This window comes from Oryctolagus cuniculus, chromosome 7, assembly GCF_051225735.1.
Source record: "Oryctolagus cuniculus isolate XC-2025 breed Fujian yellow rabbit chromosome 7, ASM5122573v1, whole genome shotgun sequence".
NCBI classification, from domain to species: Eukaryota; Metazoa; Chordata; class Mammalia; order Lagomorpha; family Leporidae; genus Oryctolagus; species Oryctolagus cuniculus.
Window position 1 is genome coordinate 163965001 of NC_142873.1, and position 20545 is coordinate 163985545.

Here is a 20545-nt window from a genome sequence, read left to right on the forward strand (position 1 = left end):
CCCTGCCCAGGCTCAGAGGCAGCCACGTGGTGTTGTGGAGCCTGGGGATCCAGTCCAGCTGTGCCCCAGCCGTGGAGCCCGTGGGCGTCTCTGACCCCCGTGACTCTTCCCGCACACGAAGTCACCCAGAGTCCATCCGTGGGCTGCGAACACCTTGAGGAGCCCCAGCAGCGGGGCAGCCAGGGCCTCGTGGAAGCTTGGGCGCCAGAGGGGCCTCTGCTCCCTTCTTTCTCCAGCAGCCCCAGGAAGCGGGGCGGAGCCGGCCGGGAGCCGTGGCTGGGGCGGGGCCTGCAGGCCCTTGCATTATGGGGGGGTCTCTCTACTTCAGCCAGGCTCGACCTCAGCCCCGAGGTGGCCAGGGGAGGGGGCTTGGCTGCCCCTCCCAGGCCCTGAGACTCCAGGCCCCCTCCCCAAGCAGACAACTGAAGCGGGCGCTCCTCCGTCCCGGGGCTGGGGGCAGAGGCGCCTGCGGTGAGCTCCGCACCGGCCCAGCATCCTAATCCCGGCCCCGGCCCCCCAGTGCGCAATCGAGGCCTCGAGAGCTGATAAATTAGTCTCGGGAAACGAGGCGGCTTCCCCGTGTAAAGGTCACCCCGACTTTGTTCTGGGTGAGGGTTTATCTCGGCCGCAGGGAGACAGACAATGCCTGGGGCCAAATGGCAGGCATCTCAGCTCCGCTGGTGAAATGACTGTGCTGATAAAGGCAGAATGGGCTTCAGAGAGATCTAAATGGGAAAGGAGTGGATGTAGGTATTTCCGAACGCGATTGAACAGGGACAGCACAATGGAACGCACAATTAAACCGGGCATTAGCGGGGAAGAAGAGACGCAGCCTGGAAGCCAGACAAAGGGTGGGCCCGCAGCCCCGCGTGGGGCTGGTAATCCCTGCCCGGCCCCGTGCGGCCGGGGCGGAGGGCGAGCCGGAGGCAGCGGCTCCCGGCTGGGGGCCTTCCCCAGACGGCGGAAGGCGGATGTCACAGCCCACCGGCTCCTGGAAGAGGGGCGCCGGCCCACAGCTCGCAGGCAGCCCCCCAGGGCCCCCAGAGTCGGATGGCGAGGATGCTCCCGCCGTGCCAGCTACACCCGGGGTTTCCAGGCCACTGCCGGGGGCGCCTGGACGCACAGGACGCCAGCTCTCAGCTCGGACTAAGCTCACCCCCGAGAGACGCACCCTCGGCCGCCCGGAACCCCGGCTGCAGCTACCCTCGGTCAGAGCAAAGCCAGGTGCGACTCGGAGCGCACTCTGGGGCCATGAGTGTGAGCAGGCGGGCAGCCAGGCGGCTGCAGGTGGACAGTCCCCTGCTCGGCCCCTGGGGGAGGGGCCCTGAGAGGCTGTGCCGCCCGCGGCTCTGGCTGAGGCCAAGGTGTCCGGGACACGCGGAGCACACATTCCTGCGCCGGGGGATGACCGCACACAGGAATTCCCACCCCCAGAAGCTGATAAGCGGGCGAGGCCTGGCTGGGCCAGCAGGCCCCAGGCTCACATCTGTCCCTGTCCCATGACCCAGGAGACCTTTTATGGCCTGGAACGCCCGCCCAGGCTCTGGTGTGACCGGCGGGGGGTGGGGTCCCTGGGGATTGTCCTGGCCAGCAGCAGCCCCACCCTCACAAGCCCGGCTGCCCTCACGGGCCCTGCTGCTCCCTGTCGGCCTGGCTGCTGGGCGGTCACTGGAAACGCGCGCACGGCAGGCACAGGCGAGGGGCACCGGGGAGGCTCCGTCCCTGTGCTCACCGGCCCAGCCCACGCTGCAGGGAGGGTGAGACGGGTCAGGCCCTCCTGCTCCGGGTCTCACCGAGAAGCTGGGAGCCGGGGGCCCAGGAGCTGCAGAGCTGGGCGGATGGAGGCCGGGGGCGGGGGGCCGGCGGTCATTGCTGTCCGCGTGTGTTTGGACCGGACCTGCAGAGCTGGGCAGACGGAGGCCAGGGGCGGGGGGCCAGCAGTCCCTGCCGTCTGTGTGCGTCTGGACAGGACCTGCAGAGGATGTGCCTGGGGGTCGGCCTGGCGCTGTGCCCTGGGGCCGTGAACCTGGGACCCTGTGGGACTTTCCTCCCTCTCTGGGGCCGGGGCCCAGCCGCATGGCGAGGGAGGAAGACGGCGGTGCCCCGAGTGTCTTCCAGGAAAGCCGGAGCCCAACCGGACCTGGGCCCCCACTGCCACGCCCTGGCTGCTGTGCGGGGTGCGGGGGTCGCAGGGCCCCCTCCCCAGCCTGCACGGCGGTAACCCCTTTCTCCCCAGTGCCCCGCCCACGGCACGGCCCCCTCGGTCGCCCACCCCTCCCTTTGTCCCCCAAGTCCCATCAGGGGCCTCAGCTTTCTGCGGGTCCTCTCCAGGGGCGGAGGGGAGCCGAGGTGCCCCTTTCTCAGCCTGTCCGGGGATTAGAAGTTGGGCTGCTGGGACCACCCCAGGAAGTCTAAGCCGCGGGGAAGAGGTGCGGCCGGGCTCCCCTGGGGGGTTCTCAGCTGTTGGAGGACCCTGGAAGGGGTCCCTGGTCCAGGGCCCAACACGGCTCCTTCCTGACCCCGGCTTCAGGCTGGTGGGCAGTTCTCTGGACCTGGGGATGTCCAGGGCGCGAGCAGCAAGGGCCCCGTGTGGACAGTGCCCACTCCCATCAGGGCCCTGCCTTAGGAGCCCAGAGTCATGGCATGGCGCCCGCTCTGGCCCTGTGGAGCCCGCTCTGGCCTCCCGGCGCCCAGAGTGCCCACGTGGCCACGGCAACAGGCTGGCTTTTCTCCACCTGCCCGGGGTGGGGGGTGTCTCACAATCCTGGCCTGGGAGAGGCTGGGGAGGGGGCGGGGGGACCCACAGCAGCTCCCTCTGTGACACTGGTGGCCAGGGAGCTGACAGCACCAGCGGGGACCCCGGGGCACAGTTGGCGCCCGCCCCGGCAGCTCTCCCCCTGCCCGGCGGCCCTCGCAGACGGGGGGCTTCGCCAGCTCCTAGAGAAGATGGAAGGGGAGGGGCCCTCGAGGGGGAGCTAGCGGGGAGGCAGCCCAGCCCCCTCCCCCGGCTCTATTCCCACCTCCCTGGTCCCCGGCGGCCAGGCTGGAGCTCGGGCTCCGCTGTCACTGGGCTGTCACCGGGTGTGTGAGCGTGTGGGTCAGAGGGCACAGTGCCATTTAAGAAGCTGGTATTCGTGGGTGTCTCTCGAATATGAAAAGAAAATATTTATTTCCTTTTTCGCTTGTGAATCAGAGTTGCTCTATTTAAAGAAAGTCCCTCTGCTGCCTGCGGCCGAGTTATTTCCCCTTAAGGAAATGGAGAGCAGGGCTGGGAGGCATTCTTAGTCATTCCGTCTCCTTTTTTCTAAAATTCCTTATATACCCGTGCTCGGGCGGGCCGGAGATAGTGCCGGCTCTCATGGCATTCCTGGGCTGCGAACGCCCGGACCTGATGTCACCGTGCCTGCCAGGCAGCCTGGGGACAAGCCTGAGGTCTGGTTCCGCGCTCGCCTGGCTGACGTCCTGGGCGGCCGGGTGGGGGTGGGGGCCCTGCACTCCCCGGAGCCCAGGGCCTGACCCAGCTCAGGACCCTCCTGGGGCACCACCCTGGGGCTGGAGCGTCCACTGAGGGCCGTCCACGCGTGGCCGTCCAGGGCGCTTCCGTCCCTAGGAGAGCCGGGCAGAGAGCCGGGCAGGTGCCACCCAGGCTCCTCGCTGTGAGTAAAGCCCCCGGCAGCAGGCAGGCCACGGGCGCTCCGGGGGCCCAGGTCTCATCCCCGGCATCGGGCAGGGACCAGGAGCAGCGTGGCCCCAGTGTGACATCACCTGGGCTCCCGCCCCCAGCTCCAGCCCCTGCCCAGCCCCTGCCCAGCGGCTGCTCCTCCCCCCACCCTCCCCCGCCATGAAAAGGCTCAAACCTCAGGTGAGGAGGCCCAGGGCCCCCGCCCGGCGCTCAGCTCCAGGGTCCGGGCAGGAGAAAAGTGACGGCAGAGCTGTGTGTGCGGCAGTCGCAGCGGGAGGGTGTGCACGCGAGTGTCCCGGAGCCCGTGTGTGCACACGTCGGTGTGCATGTGTGAGAGCCCATGTGTGTGCACGTGTGTGCATGAGGCTGGCGTGTGGGAGCGCACGGGGTCCGAGGAAAGAGAGGGAAGTACGCCCCGCTCCCTGCCGTGGCCTGGAGCTGGCCCCTGCCCGCCTCCCCCGGACCCGGGCAGCCTCAGCCCTGGGCCCGCAGCAGAGTAGCCGGCCCTGCAGACTCCTCTCAGCTGGAGCCAGGAGTCCCAGCCCTCGGCCACCCCTGCGGGCTCCTGGCTCCATGGTCCTCCTGCCACGCTGGACAAGAACAGACTCCCGGCGTGTGCTCCCAGGTCTCCTTCCCCAAGGCCGGAGTTGGGTGAGAATTGGCATTAAATTCACAGGGGTTCCCCAGGACCTGAGTGTGGGGCTGCAGGTGCCCACAATGCCCCCGGCCCTCTGCACCTGGGAGGCCAGGCTTGGGGGGCCACAGGATCGTAGCACTAGAGACCCCAGCAGCCCCCGGCAACTCCCCCTCCCCAACTCCCCAGAGCGTCTCCAGTGCCGGTCAGGTTTGTTGACTGAATATACGAGGCCATTTGAGCAAATTCTGCAGATAACCGAATTCCCATCACTTCTCAGAGACAGACTCCGACTCATCGCAAGAGCACCAGGAGGGGCTTTCTGGAGGACCCAACAGAGGACAGGGACTGCAGCTGGGACCTCGGTGTCAGCGGGAAGCCTGCAGCCAGGAGCCCGGCCGGGCCCCCAGCCTGGCGGACCTGGGACCTAGGCAGGGGCCTCCCAGGCAGCAGCTCCCAGCTCTGCCTCCCCCACTGTCACCTCCTCTTAATTAGCAAAATAAATAGCACAGTGACAAATGTCCTGATCTACTAAAATGATCAAATCATTGTTTCCTCTGACCCCAGGCAACAAAACGCAATCACGGGAGGGGGGCAGGGACATTCCCTGCAGGGGGAGGGATGGGGGGGCTGATCCCAGCACAGGGGGGGGGACTCATCCCAGCACGGGGGGGGGGGACTCATCCCAGCACAGGGGGGCTCCACGGTGGGGGGACTCATCCCAGTACGGGGGGGGGCCCAGGGGGGACTCATCCCAGCACGGGGGGGGGGGACTGATCCCAGCACGGGGGGGGGACTCATCCCAGCACGGGGGGGCTCCACGGGGGGACTCATCCCAGCACAGGGGGGCTCCACGGGGGGGACTCATCCCAGTACGGAGGGGGGGCCCAAGGGAGACTCATCCCAGCACAGGGGGGCCCCAGGGGGGACTCATCCCAGCACGGGGGGGCTCCACGGGGGGACTCATCCCAGCACGGGGGGGCTCCACGGGGGGGGACTCATCCCAGCACAGGGGGGCCCAAGGGGGGACTCATCCCAGCACGGGGGGGGGCCCGGGGGGGACTCATCCCAGCACAGGGGGGCCCAAGGGGGGACTCATCCCAGCACGGGGGGCTCCACGGGGGGGGACTCATCCCAGCACAGGGGGGCCCCAGGGGGGACTCATCCCAGCACGGGGGGGGGGCCCAGGGGGGACTGATCCCAGTACGGGGGGCCCCAGGGGGGGACTCATCCCAGTACGGGGGGCCCAGGGGGGGACTGATCCCAGCACAGGGGGCTGACTCCTTTCAGGGGGGATGGACGGGGCTGGTGGAGGCTGAGCCCAGCTCCTTCAGACAGAAGGTGGGGGTGCACAGCCAGCTCTGGGCCTCTGACACGGGCGTGCCCCATCCAGAATGGTGAGGGAACACTTCCTGGTGCCCCCCGCAGAGACGGAGGAGCAGACGCCTGGGGGCCGCACGTGGGAGTGGGCACCGCAGGGGAGGCTCAGCTGCCCGCCCAGCCCTGTGCAGCAAGGACTGTGAACCCAGATCCCTCGGCCTCTGTGCCCGAGGCCCCTCGCTCCCTCGTCTGTAGGGCCCCTGGAGGGGAAGAGGGCCCCCTGGGCAGAGCGTCCCCGGCCCCGCGCGCTGGCCGGGCCTGGAGCCTGCACCGCATCCCAGCTGCGTGGTCCTGGGCCAGACCTTGCAGAGCAGGAGGATGGCCACGTCCACGCGACCTCAGGAGCGGCACGGAGCCCACGTGTGTCAGGTCCTGCTCCTGTCGCTCTCTGTGGAGGTGACCCGACCCCCAGGAGCGGCACAGCCGACGGCAGATCCTCCCCGGATTTGCCCAGTGTGCGGTCTGTTCCTTCCCAGGAAACGCAGGCTGTGTGCAGTGCGGTAAAATTGAACCCGACTCACACTGCCAGCCCGAGAGGCCACAGTGACACACGGGACACACGGAACACACGGGACACAATGGACACACATGACACATGGGCTCACGGGACACAGGAGACACACGGAACACAGGGGACACACAGGACACATGGGACACATGGGGCACACATGACACATGGGACACACGGGACACCGGGGACACACATGACACGTGGGACACATGGGACACAGGAGATACATGGGACACACAGAACACAGGGGACACACATGACACACGGGACACAGGAGACACATGGGACACACGGGACACACGGGACATACGGGACAGCCGTGAGTGCACACTTGGGCTGTGCTGTCCCTGGGATCCGCCCTGGCTGGTCCTAGCCTGACCTGCTTCCCCTGCTGGCCACACACCTGCACACGCAGAGGCCCGGATGGGAGCGGCCAGCCGGTCAGACCCTCCTGGTCAGCAGCAGGGGCCGGGGTGGCTGTGGGAGGCCCCTCGAGTGTCTGGAGTGGCAGAGACTGGGCAGCGGGGCCTGGATTCTCCCTCCCGCATCCTGGCTGGGCCTGCAGTGCACCGGCCGGCCTGGGGCAAGGCCCCGAGAGGGTCTCCTGCCCCGCTCGGGAAAGGGGAGAAGACATGGGAACGGCAGGCGTGGCTTCAGATCACAGAAATCCCTGGGGAGGCGGTCACCATTGCCCCGAAAGGCCCCCACTGAAGTCTGTGGAGCTGGACAGAGGCCCCCTCCCGAGCCACTGACTCCTGGCCAAGCAGGGCCGAAGTCTCCAGGCCACCTGCTCCCTCCCAGCTCCTCCCCCCCCCACCCCGCCACGGATCCCGCCATTGCCCCCGGCCCCCGCCCCAGCACCAGGACACAAAGAGCCACTCCCGCCCCTTCTGCCAAGAAAACTGGGCGACGAGATAGCGCCCAGGAGGACGTGGGACGGAGGCGGAGAGGTGGCCGAGAGGTCAGGACCGCGGGCGGTGCACGCACACACGCCGACGGGAAGTCAGACCACAGAGTCAACAGGTGTGGCCCGGCCAGGCCTGGCACGGAGGGGGCTGCGCAGATACGCGACGCGCTGTTTCTTTAAGGGAAAGAGAAAGGCAAACAGAGAGCAAAGGCAGCCCAAGGTCGTCGGCAGCAGCCCCCCCACGCTCCCCCCAGCCTGCGGCAGCCGCCGACCACCTACACAGTCCAGCCGCGCGCTGCCCGTCACGCCAACGCCCACCCGCTCCTCTGCACGCACCGGGCAGACAAGCGTGGCCACGGCTGGGTCCACTCCTCCACCGTCAGGGGCTCCACGCCCAGCTCTCTCCACCTCCTGCCTGGCCTGGGCCCTGGGCCCTGGCCCGCGGCCAGCCCGTCCTGAGGGTGACCTGCCCCTGAGTCCCCGTGTCCCACACACACTGGCCTGCCACCTCCAGGCAGCAGGGGACATGCCCCATCACCATGAAGTCCAGCTGGCCCTATTCTCTGTCCAGCTGGTCAACCGACCTCCCAGCTGGACTCCGAGTCCCGGCACTCAGGCCCCCTGAACGCCCAGGACGACAGCTGCACGGGACCCCGTGTGCTAGCATGGACCACCGCCCCCCTGCCCGCCTGCAGGGGTGGAGACCCCAGCCCTCTCTGCTCCGAACCAAAGCACTGACTGCTGAGAGACGCGGCAGGGCCAGGGTGGGGCCTGCCCCACGGACAGCACCCCCAGGACTGCGGCCCCTCCCAGGCGGCTGGGAGACGCCCAGGGAATCCAGCTTTGTATCCTCATTGCCAGCAGGTCCCCGCACCACACGCCACGGGAGCTGGCTGCGTGGGCTGGCGCAGGGGGCAGGCCAAAGAGGGAACCGCCGGGACCCCCTCGAGAGCCCCAAAGGCAACCTCTTTCCTGGCCAGGGCCCCGAGCGAGGTCCCTCCCTGGCAGGTGCGGCCAGCAGGTGCAACGCTGGGCGGGGGGTGGGGTGAGGCCATGCTTGGGGGGGTGGGGCAAGCAGCACGGCGCTCATGACGGACACATGTCCGCCCAGCCTCCGCCGAGCCTGTCGCGCCCTCCGAGCCACAGGATAAAATAACCCTGGGAAATGTGACATTCCAATGCTGTCCCCACGGAGCCCTCGCGACGGAGCCCCCGCCCCGGGCAGCGGCCACCCGCCCGCTGTATACACAGACGATCAATCACTCTGGTCACGTTCGCTGCTCACCTCCCATCCGAAGCCGGCCTCCTTCAGCACCGCCGGGGGCGCCACCGTGTATGGCCCGAACCGCTCCCCGACCTCCATCCTCTTCTTGGCCCAGATGCCCAGGCCGGCGCCCGGGATGGACGACTCGCGCAGCTCGAAGTCGGGCGGCACCGGGATGTCCTCCGGGATGTAGACGGGCGCCTCGTAGGGCGAGCCCTCCTTGGGGGTGAAGTCCTCGCTCGTGGGGAAGGGCGACGGCGGCCCCACGGGGATGGGGGACATGATGCTGTCTTCCGTCTCGTCCTCGGCGCTCTGGCCGGCCAGCAGCTCCGGGTCAGGCTCGTACATATTATTTACAATGTCGCCGTCACCTGAGGGAGACAGGGCAGCGTCAGCCTCGGCGGCACCCTCCCCCCCCACAGTGGAAGGAGGGCACAGCAGGTGCCCAGCCAAGCCGCCACCCCCAACGGCGGTCGCCCTCAGCGGCCCCGCGAGGCCGAGCTCCCAGCAGGAGCGGCAGTCGCCCCCGGCCACTCCCGCCCTCCCCAGGGCCCTGCGGCCGCCTGAGCTCGGGTCTGGGGCTCCTGCGGCAGGAGGACCCGGAGGGAGCTGCCCGCACCGCCCACGTCCAGGGACGGGGTGAAGCCGTCCGGCCACACCGACCAGGGCTGCTGGGGGCTTTGGCCCTGCACCCCCCGCCCCCGGCTCGCCTCTGTAGCCCTGGGAGGAGGCAGAACTTGGGCTAACGGGCATTTGCCGAGGGCTGCTGTCCTGACATGCGGGCTGCCCTGGACATCCCGCCGGGGCTGCTGGGCCCAGGGGGCGGTTCCTGGAAGTTCCCCACGACCTCATGGCCCCTGAGGTCAAGGGCACGGGACTCGCAGGGAGGGGACCGAGCACTGGGGAAAGGCTGGCCAGCCTGTCTGGCTGGAACTGGCCTGGTAGCGCCACCTGGCCCGTTCCCCAGGCAGATGGACCCCGGGCAGGATGCGGCAGGGGAGGGAGGGGGCCGGGGCACGGGCAGGAGCCGGCCAGGAAGCAGGGGCAGCGTCTGCCCGAAGCACTGGATGCAGGGACTCCCGGCAGCACTGACCACCAGGCAGAACCACCAGGCCCGGGCGGCCGCAGCGCCGGCGGCAGGGACGTGGGGGTGTGTCCGCACTCTGACAACGCCCCGGGCACTTGGGGCGTCTCCATGAATTGCTGCGAATGTCAGCAGCAGGTCCCTCCCGTCAGACCCCGGCTCTGGGCCGGTCACCCATGTCTGCCCGGCCCCAGCCCTCCCTGGCCTCCGAGGCCACGGTGACCGTGTGGTCACGCCACTCCGCTCCCCACAAACACACACAATGACTTCCGATTAAAAATGTCTGAAAACATCACACAGGAGCGTCACGGTGAGGGTCCTCACCAGCAGCCGGGAGGTGGCGGGGCGGGCGGGGGCCCGGGGGAGGCCAGCGCCAGGTGCGGGGTCTCCTCTGGGGACGAGGGGGGGCGGTGTTTACGCCCCTGCACTGCTGGCTTTCAAACGCTGACTGAACTCAGGTGAGCGCTGCCTCCATCAGAGAACGCAGGGTGGGGGCGGGGGCAGGACATGGAGAGCTCGGCCAGAGCCGGACCCCACGGCTGGCTCCTGCCTGGGCGACTGCTGACCCCCGACAGGGGTCATCCCGCCCGAGTCCCTCCTTCCGCTGCGGCCAAAGTGACCCTCGAGTGGCGGGTCCAGGGCCCCGGGCAGCTCTGTGCTAAAGCTACGGAGCGTGGTCCCCGGGTGTGACCGAGCGCAGGGGGAGCGCCGTGGGGTCCCCTCGCTATCTCAGTGGGCTTCACGCTTTCACTGGCCGCCCGGGGGTCTCTGCAGAAACCAGACACGGAACTGCCGCGTGGCTCCCTGCAACCCAGAGACCCCCGGGGCTGCTGGGGTTTTAACAGAGCAGCCCAGGGTGGGGGGTGCCTGCGGGCTGTGCACGGTGCCACGGCGAGGGGCTTCCGCCTGAGCCGTTGCCGCCCAACCAAAGTCAGGCTGCACACAGCAGGTCCTGCCCCAGCCCGCCGTGGGGTCGCCCACCGTGGGGGTCCCCGTCCCGGGCACATCCACCGAGGGGCTCTCAAAGACAGACGTTTTCTGTCCCGCTCTGGTCCCACTTCCGCAATGCCCCCGGGCGGCAGGGACGTCCAGGGCAGCTTTAATTCCTGGTTCACAGTGCAGGGGAGCGGTGCTGCTCCCCGCTGAGTGGGGCGGCTCTGCGCGCGGGGGCCTGGGGACCCCGGCCTCCCAGCCCTGTGGTCCAGGGGTTAAGTGATTGCCCGCAGCCTCCAGAAAAAACCCAACTCCATTTTGCATCCGAGCGGTTGGGGTCTCCTGGTTCCAGGGTGGGTGAGGGGTCACTTAATTAAGTGTGCAAAGGCTGTTCAGAGAAAATGAGGGGCAGGGGGCAGCCCCCAGGCCCTGAGAAAGCAGAGGCCACTGGGAGGGGCCGGGGGCAGCCGGGGCATCGGCTCAAAGCTCAGCTCCCCTCGGCCACAGGCGCGAGCCAGGACGGCCACGTCAGGCCCCTGCCCACCGTGCACCAGCCTCGGTGACCTGGTACACTTGGCACAGGAAGTGCCAGGAGCTCTTGCCGGCCCTGGCCCTGGACTGCTGGGGCCCGGGGGTCCTTGCTGGGTCTCGTGCTAGGGCTGCGTGAGCAGGGCCCTGTCTGGCCGTCTGCAGCCTTGGCCGTGGCCGTGGCCGGGGGCACCAAAGGGACCCTTCTGGGTCAGGGTGTGGCCCGCTGCAGTGCCCCGTCCGTGGGGCCAGCTGTCCAGGCCTGGCCATCACACCTGCAGCCCCCCCGAGGGTGTGTGATGTGTGAGTGTGCATGTGACAGCGCGTGCTGCATGGGGGTGAGCGTGTGCGTGTTGAGTGTGTGGATGGGCGCGGGGTGAACGGGTAGGAGGACCTCGCTGTCGTCCACTGGGGACCCTCGCCAAGAAGGGAGAGCGAGACGGCCAAGACAGGTCCAGCCAGAACCCAACCCAGGCTCCGGGGCCCCCGGGACCCCAAGTACCCACTGGAGGCGTCACCGTGAGCGACGGCTGCCGCCGACAGGTCCCGGGCAGGGACTCAGCCTGCACCCCCTCGCCCCTCCCCCACACCACGCCTCCTTGTGCCAGGATCTGCCCCTGCACCTGGACGCTCCGCCCACTCCAGCCCATGGCAACCCTCGGACGGCGGCCCCCACGCCCTGGCACTGCCGGCCTCTGCAAGGCCCTTGGGAGCAGGAAGTCAAACAACTGAAGGGGACCAGCCACACGGCCACGCAGCCACGCTCAGTGGCACCGATGCAGGCACGGGCACCGGCTGCTCCTGGAAGTGGGAGGGGCTCCCTGTGAGGGGAGGCAGCGGTGCAGCTGCAGCTGCAGCAGGGACAGGAGACCCGGCGCTTCCGCAGGCGACACGGCCATCGTCGCCATGTCCGAGAGGCTGGACACAGACTGACCCAGAACACGGCCCCACACTGCGGCAAGGGCCTGCAAACGCGGCAGCACCACAGCCCCGCAGGCACCGCAGGTGGGGAACCCGGGGCCCCGCGGTGCCCAGCTCTGCGTCGGCTCTCAACCGCGAGCACCGAAATGCAGCACAGCCCATGCAGCTGCCTCGCCGGCCCCTTCCTGTGTGTGTGCAAAACCACCCATTCCTGTGTGTGCACAGCTCCTTCCTGTGTGTGCACTGGAGCCACTTCCTGTGTGTGTGCAAAACCACTTCCTGTGTGTGCACTGGAGCCACTTCCTGTGTGTGCACAGCCCCTTCCTGTGTGTGCACAGCCACCACTTCCTGTGTGTGCAAAACCACCACTTCCTGTGTGTGCACAGCCGCCCTTCCTGTGTGTGCACAGCCTCCACTCTTGATGTACACAGCCCCTTCCCGTGTGTGCACAGCACCCTGCAGCCACGTCCTGGGAGCTCTGCCCTCTCCCTGTCGCATCGCCATCGTCAGGGTCAGGAATGGCAGCAGGTGCACCTGTTCCCCTGCAGGCTGGGTGGGGGCCCGGGGTGGGGCCTGGCCTCTGGGTCACCTGGCAGCTTGGCCTGGGCACCCCAAGCCCCCGCCTGTGACAGCCCGTCGGTCTGTCCTCCCGGAAACTGCGCTCCACTGACCTGAGGCCGACTTTGGGGAGGGGTCACCCGTTCCCCAGAGTGGGGGAGAACAGAGCGTGGGAGGGAGGAGGGGAGGGACAGCCCCGGCCTCCAGCCCGTGGGGACAAGGGGACCCTCAGAGGTCACGCAGGGCTCAAAACCCAGGCCTGCTGGCAGCCATCGGACGGTGGCGGGCAGCATCCCACAGGCCCTGCTCTTGCCAGCCAAGCCCATTTGCTGTGGACACCAGGGAACGGCCCTGCCCAGTGAGGACACCTGGGCTGGACACAGCCCACCAGCGCCCACCCTGCACATGCTGCTGCCCTCACGGCCCCTAGAACCGAGCCCCTGCAAGACCCCAGCCCCGGCCTCACAGCTCCCCCAGCTGCTGGAGGTGGGCGTGGCCAGCACAGCAGCCTCTGCGTCTCCCCTGGGAGCAGCATCTTCCCCCGAAACTGAGACCCACAGGCCCACCCTGGGCCCGTGTGAGGACCCCATGACCACACGTGTCCTGCTGCCTCCCGCGGAGCTCTCCCACAAGCCCCGGGGCGGCGGCGGGTCCAGACCAGGTCCCCAGGTCAGGCACAGGCAAGCCCTGCCCAGCACCTGCCACAGCCTCCACCCCGGACTGCGGTGAGGCCTCCTGGAGGCCGGGGGCGGTGCAGGCTGTGCCGAGCTCGTGGCTTCCTGCTGTGGGCCTGGGAGCCAGGAGAAGCCACAGGACGCAGAGGCCGTGCCAGGGTCAAATGGAACAAAACCGGCCCTGAGGGGACGAACTGGGGAGGAGCTGAGGGCCCAGGGGCACCGGGGGCACGACGGTGTCCAGGTGTGCCCAGGCCACGTGCCAGGATGTTCACGTGTGGGAAGGGCATGACTCCCCACAGAGGGACCCACAGCCAGGCCGGCCCCAGGCCCCTGCATCGAGTTGGATGCGTCACCAGGCGGCAGGAGCGGCCTCTGAGCGTCCACCCTGCCCACTGACCCCACGGACTCCTGGGAGGAACAAAGAGGCCCCCGGCCCCCTGGGAGGGCCTGGCCTTGCTGCTTCTGCCGGGGCAGTGGGCACCAGTGGGCAGGGCAGGCCTGTGGGGACACAGGCAGACACATAACGCAGGACCTGAGGCTGCCGGGGCTGTAGGGGTGGGGAGGGGACAGAGGCTGCCCACAGCCCAGTGGCCAGTGGCCGGCACAGGCCTAGAGCCCTCCTCCGGGGCGCACGTGGCGTGGGCTGTCAGAGCCCCTGATGGCCGTGTCGCAGCACCCAGGGACTTGGGTTGCTGTGGCCCAGCGTGCGGAGGAGGTGGCAGGGTCACCTCCTGTTCTGACCCCGGAGGACGGCGGTGCCGACGTGGCCTCCCAAAGCTCCCTTCTCCCCTAAAGGCGTCTTCACAGGCAAGGGGGAGCCGGGAGCTGACGGCACTGGCATGAAGGGGTCCCACGTGGCTCCACACGGAGCGCAAGGTTTCAGTTATGGTAAAACCCAGGGCTGGCCGAGCCCCCCGGTCCATTTGTCAGTGAGGCCCCTTTGCTTCCCGGTCGGCCGGCGCTGACCGGTCCCCGGGACGCAGGAACCCCAGACCGCACGTCTCCCCGAGGAGAGCCAAGACCACAGGAAGCCGAGAATTCAAAACCCAAATGCACCGGTTAATTCCGGCCCAGCCCATAGAGAAAAGGTGGCCGGGAAGGCGAGGCAGCGGCGTGGGCCGACGGCCGGGTCCCGCAGAACCAGGACGCGGAGCCCCGCAGCCACACTGCTCAGGCCCGGGACTCCCAGCGGCGACGCGGGAGGCAGCGCAGGGTCAGGCCTGGCTGCCAGGCTCCCCAGGGGGCCCAGGCACAGCGACAACAACGACGGGCTGCTTTGGGGACGCACCCAGGACAGGGCCCGGGAGCCGCTGACCCCGCTCTCGCATGGCGGCTGCACCCAGCTGGTGCGTCAAGCGTGTGAAGCTGGGAGAGCGCCGGCTTAGCCAAGGCCACGCGGCTGCCTGGGGCCAAGGTGGGAGCCACGATGCTCAGGCTCTCAAGGGCCATCTCCGCGACACCAACGCCCTCGCTGCGCAAGCAGACGTCTGCAAGTGTTACTGGGCGGTGGGGGGACGTGTGGACGTGGGAGTGGACAGGAGTGGGTGGATGGGTGGATGGAGAGACAGAGGATGAGTGTGGAAATGGACGGATGGGGATAAGTGGCGGATGCATGGGCAGGGAGGTGAGTGGGCGGATGGTGATGGGTGGATGACGGATGATGGATGGATGGCACAGATTAGTGGGTGCTTGGATGGACTCATTGATGGGCAGATGGGCAGATGGTTGGACGTGAAGAGGGACGGGTGGACGGGTGAGTGGATGGATGGATGGGCAGGTAGATGGGTGGATCGGTGGGTGCATGGATAAGTGGATGGATGAGCGGGTGCTGGGTGGACTGATTGGTGGGTGGATGAGTAGATGGACAGATGGGTAGGCGGTGCATAGATGGGTGGGTGGGTGGATGGACAGACAGACCGGTGGGAGCACCCTGGGAGCAGTGCTTCACTGGGAAGATGCCAGGCACCCCCCGCATTCTCCCGACCCCTTCCCTGGCTTGCAGCCCCCTCCCCAGGACTCCCTGGCCGCCTCCCCTGCCGCTCTGCCTCGCATCTACAGGACCCCTGGGCAGGCGCAGTCCACTGCTCCATCGAGCCTGGCCCTTGGCCACCCTCGGCCCACCCATGGGGCAGCCATGGCCCCGCATCCCAAGATGGGCGAGCACAGCCCCGAGCCCAGGGCTCCACACTCCCACCAGAGCCTCCCTGGAGACGGGGACACCCTCTTTTCCCTCTCAGCGCCGAGCGGGGAGCCACACGGAGACTCCATGGAGGCTGTGAACCTCACAAGCGTGGTCTCGCCCACTATATGGGGGAGGGTCCTGGCGGGAGGGGAGAGCGTGTGGAGCACGCAGCTTGCACCCCCCCCCCAGCAGCTGGCAGAGCGCAGACCAGGAAGCTTGGTTTCTCCGTCTTGGGGGGGGGGGTCCGTGCAGCCACATCTCCGCCTCCCCCACCACGACAGCTCTTGGGACTGCAGAGGGTGCCCAGAAACCCCCTCCCCGAGCCCCGTTCACTGGAAAGGGGAGCCCCGGGCTGGGAACGGCCCCTCTGCCTTGACTGCCCCGCAGCCGGCCGTGGCTTGGAGACCAGAACAAAGCGGCCGTCACTCCAGGGGCCCCTGCCAGCCAGGCTCATTGCCATTCCCCTCGCCGAGCCCCCGAGCCCAAGGCAGGAGCGCGGCTGCTCCGAGCACAGCAGATTAACGGCGCCAGGAGAAGACGCTTCTGCAAACACGCGAAATAGGAATAATAATCATCGTCGCTCACAGTCCGCGGCCTGCGCCCAGACCTCGCCCACGGGGCTGGGGAACGGACGGGCTGCCATCGGGCCGGGGCGGGGGTGCTGTGCGGCCTCGGCGCCGGCTCGCCAGCCCCGGCCGGCCTAGGAACGAGACTTCCCGATGAGGAGGAGGAAGGACTTCCCGCCGATACCCTGGCCCCCCCGGATGCGGGCACCTGACCCTGCTGGCACCACCCACAGCACGGCCCCTGAAGGGGTGGGATCAGATCAGCCTGGGCCCCAGGTACCCAGAACCGAATCCCCCAGGGATGTGCGCAGGTTTCTGGGGTGGGCCCTGCCCTGATGGGACAGGTGTCCTCTGAGCTGGGGACACAGACACGCCCGGCGCCCAGGAGCCTGTGGGGGAGACGCAGTCCTGCCCACGCCTTGAGAGGGACCTGGTGCCCAGAGCTGCCAGACATCAACTTCCATGGTTTCAATCCCCCCCCGGGGGGGGGCAGAGTTTCGTCACTGCTGCCCCAGGAAGCGGCGTGCAGGCAAGGAGGGAGGGTCCCCAGGCCCCAGGGGCCTCCCTGCCCCCCAAGTCCCAGGGGCCAGGGCCAGCCCAAGTCACAGATGAGAAGGAAGGGCCAGTGAGGTGTCCAGGCAGCAGCACCCCAAGCCTGGGGGCCTCTGCTCGAGCCCCCCGCTCTGCCCAGGCCCAGCCTCAGGGACCCATGCCCATGTGCCTGGAAGGAGCCTGGGGGAGGTGCCCAGCCCACAGCATGGCTGCCAGGAGCCCCCTGCCGACCTGAGCCCCTGCCCGGCCCCCGGCCCAGCTGAACCCAGCCCAGCCCGGGGCACCTGGCCTCTTAGAGCCACAGCTTTATTCTAAGGCGGCATTTGTCCCCCGAAGCCCCGGGGACAGCGGTGCTCCGGCGGCAGCCGGCGTCTCCCGCGTCCTGGCCGCCTCCATCGCCCCGGGCAGGCGGGGAATGGCTCGCGATGCCACTGTAATTTTTATCAAGGCTTGTTCCCGCGAAAAAGCTTCTTTGTTTCAGAGATGGGATTTGGCCTTTTCCCCTCCCCTTTAGTCCTTGGTTAATGCCCCACTTCCCCGAGCCCTGGGGGCAGCGCCGAGCCCACCGAGGGCTCAGGTCTCACTGTTTGTCCTCTCAGTCACAGCGAGACCCCCCCCCCATCCTGATCGGGCGCCCTCGTAACCCCCGAGCTGCCCCGACCCTGAGGGCATCCCACACCATCGACGCTGGTGCTGGCTCCGTAGCCGAGAAGTGGCGACTCGGCCGGCCGCGCCGCCACCCCCACCGCCCTGCTGCTCAGGGACTCCCCGCGGAGGGGACCCCACAGGCTTTGTCCTCTGTCCCTGCTGCAGCCCGGCCCTCGAGGCTGCATGGACACCTGGCGGCCCCCCGCCTCGGCTGCCGTGACCTGGGGTGTGCAGTCTCTCTGGGTCCACACTGCCACCCAAGCATCAGCAAACCCCCGCACACAGCGGCCCAACCCGGCTTCCCCACCAAAGCCACGGCCCTGGGGTCTCTGGGAGGAAGGCGGGGTCACAGCCCCTGGCGCCCCGCAAAGGTTCTATTTCCTCTCAGCCAAGGCGAGCGCCTTCCGCTGTCCCCGCGGGCACCGCCGCCCAGGCCCTGGGCTCCTCCACAAAACAGGAACAAAGCTGCCCTGGAACATTAGGTGAGAGGTCAAAGCAGCAAGGCCCCTGCACTGGTACCATTGTGTGGTCAGGCGGCCCCCACACGGTACACGGGCTGAGGCCAGAGGCCGGCGCGGCGCCCAGCAGCCGTGGGCACTGTCGGCATCCAGCACCCGCAGCCTCCTGCTGTGCCGGGCACTCCCTGGGTAATGGGACCTCACGCCACTGGGGGGCTCCCGTGTCGGGGCGCAGGGCCCCCACGAAGCCTGGGTGCAGCCCAGGGCCGGGCGCTGCTGCAGGATTCTGTGCCCGGCAAGGCTGGGTGTCCAGCCAGGGGCACTGAGGTCCTTCCGGAGCTGACCAGACCCCCATGGGACCTGGGCTCACGGGGGCTGAGGGGGCAGGACAAGAGCCGGCTCGGCGCGCGGCCAGGGCAGATCTGGCACCTGTTTCTGCCGTCGTGGAAGTGGGAGGCAGAGGGGATGGCCCCGGTCGGGGCGGTCGCCTGCCCAGGCCAGACCTCTGGGCACCAGATGCCTGTCGGTGACGCTGGCCTCGGGCAGCTCAGCAGAGGAGCCGGGGCTTAGGTGCTGAGCACAGGCCTGGCCACCACCACCGCGCCAGCTGCCTGGCAGGCCGGCCTCCCTGGGGTGGCTGGAGGGATGTGGGGGTCCTGTGGGACCCCAGCCAGCCCCTTGAGCAGGCCGGAGAGCCGGCCCAGCCGGGAGACACCCAGGGAGCCGAGCGTCGGGCCGGACTCCCATCTTTCCTCTGTGGCTGTGTGGCCACAGCACGGTTCGGCGGCTTTGTTGCCAATGGCATGCACGAGTCCAGGGCCCCGCCTCCCCGGGCACCCAGGCAGCGGCTCCCTGCCCCTCTCCGGCCGCCCACCCAAGCATGTGGGGGCAGGGGGCGGCCAAGACGCTCAGGGCGGGCATTGACCCCAGGGTGCTCCAGGCGGGGGCCAGGATCACCTGCCCTGCACCTGCTCCGGACTCCCCCCCACCCCGCCACCACCACCTCCTACACAGCCTGGGTGAGACGGGTCTGCCGTGGGCGCCGGGGTCAGCCCGGGGGTGCCCCGCCCCCACCGCGAGCGGCTGCCTTTCACCCTGATGAAGGTATCACGGCTTCACCCATCAAATAAAGCGCTTAACTCCACACAGCTTCGCTGCGGCTTCATTTAGCAGGCCAGTGGCGAGAGGGGAAAAAGGAGAAAGAAAAAAATTCATTAATTTTTATTAACAGGGAGAGCCATTTGTTCCCTGTGACAATATTTGACTTGTCGAAATGATTTTCACCTCTGCCACGAGGTGCGCGCTCCCTACATACATCACCCGATTACTCGGAGCGCGCCGGCCGCAGTCATTAGGCAGTGAATTAACGACAGACCCACTGCTATTAATCACCGTGACAGAGGCGCTAGCGCCACTGACCCGCGCGCGGCCCGCGGACACGGCAGCCGGGAGCGGCCCAAGCCCGCGCTGGCACCAGGGGCTGCCTCGGGCCCAGCCCGCACGCCCGCACGCTGGGTTTCCTCTCTACTCTCCCCCCACCCTGCCAGGCCACGACACCGTCGTCTTCCTCGTCTAACTGCCCATCAGCCCGCGTTGCTGTCCCATTTCACGGAGCAGGACCCGGGGCTGGGTCACAGCCGTTCGCAGAGCCGGGTCCCAGGGGCCCCTCCTGCGTGTTAACCCTGCAGGCTCAAGACCAGGGTGCCCAGGGTGAGGGTCCGGAACACCCGGATTCCACGAAGCCAGGTGGCCCCGCCCATGGCGCCCCCGCTTCCGCCACACCCCGGCACACGCTAACCAACGCCTGCACCTCCGTCCAGTCAGTCACCTCCACCTGAACCCAGTTGTGGGGTCCGTGCGTCAGTCTGGTCTGAGTGGGGGAACGCGGGCTGCGGGGGGAGGCAGGGGCCCCGCAGGGGGTCTCCCCCATGTTTCTCGCTTTTACGCCTCGGCAAATTTCCCGATTTGTCCTCATTTGCAAGCCTCCGCCACCTTGCCCCCTGTTCCTGCCACCTCGGACCTGCAGGGTCGGAAGTAGCTACTGGCTGACTGCTGGCACCCCGAGGACCAGGCAGGGCGGGGCCGGGCGTCCTCTGCACCCAGAGGACCCTTGGGGAGGAGCACCGACCCTCCCCCTCCAGCCCCCTCCACCAGGGGCTTCCCCGCCTGAGGTGGGCCCCATGCCAGGCTCAGGGCCTGACTTCCAAGAACCTGGGTCTCGCCTGTCGCTGACATCGGGGCTGGATTTGAGGGGTCCTGTCCAGAAATCCCGGGCACGGCGGCCAGAGGCCCAGGGAGGCCCAGGAGGGCTGGAGGCCTTGGTCCCCGCCTCCAGCGCTGTCCTGGGTAATGGCACTGGGAAATCGCTTTAAGGAGCTTGCTCGTGCCAGCAACGGTGCCAGGTACCACGCGGCCCGCCTGGTGCACTGGAGCGGCTCCTGGGGGAGGGGGACGAGGGGCGGGGCCGGGTGTGTGCCCAGGCTTCCTCCTGCGTCCGGCGGTGTTTTTTCGGGCCCTGTGGCAGTGCCACGTCACGAGCGACCCAGACACACAGAGAGCCTGGCCGGGGTCCAGCCACCTAGAGTGGACGCTGGGCTCCGCCTTGTGCGGTGTGGGGCGGGGCCAAGCTGCCTGCAGGGGGGCATTCAGCGTCCACTTTCCCTGCTTGGGCCACCAGTGCAGCGTTCCTGCCAGGCTGAGGGGGCTCACGGGGGCTCCTTCCCAGGACTCCCGGGAGCTGCGTCGCTGGCCTGGGGGACGCTGGGGGTGTCCCAGCAGTGACTCCGCGAGGGGCTGGCAGCCTGGCTCTCATTACTCGCCCGCACCAATTTGATTTTCTCTGCCGAGCGCCAGGCTGTGGAAAAGGCTGGGTTTGGAAATCCATGATTTCCTGCCAGCTAATGAATTTCAGCCAAACGGAAAGCGAGGTGATGTCCGGTGCCCAACTCAGACCAGGCCAGGAGGGGGCCTGACCCGCCCTCCCCCACCCCACCCCCGCCGGAGGCCTTGCTGCTGGCCCCGCCCCGAGCCCAGGTGGGCCCTGGTTCCTGAGCCCAGTGC

At 68.3% G+C, this 20545-nt stretch overlaps 1 protein-coding gene across 6 annotated transcripts in view; it reads right to left on the reverse strand.

Annotated features, from left to right (window-relative positions):
• PRDM16 (PR/SET domain 16) overlaps nt 1–20545 on the reverse strand; it is a 251130-nt gene that overhangs the window by 160437 nt on the left and 70148 nt on the right. For all 6 annotated transcript variants that reach the window (XM_070077086.2, XM_070077084.2, XM_070077082.2 and 3 more), the window contains exon 2: nt 8400–8749. In XM_070077086.2, the coding sequence (XP_069933187.2) occupies nt 8400–8749 (350 nt within the window). The remainder of the gene's footprint in view (nt 1–8399; nt 8750–20545) is intronic.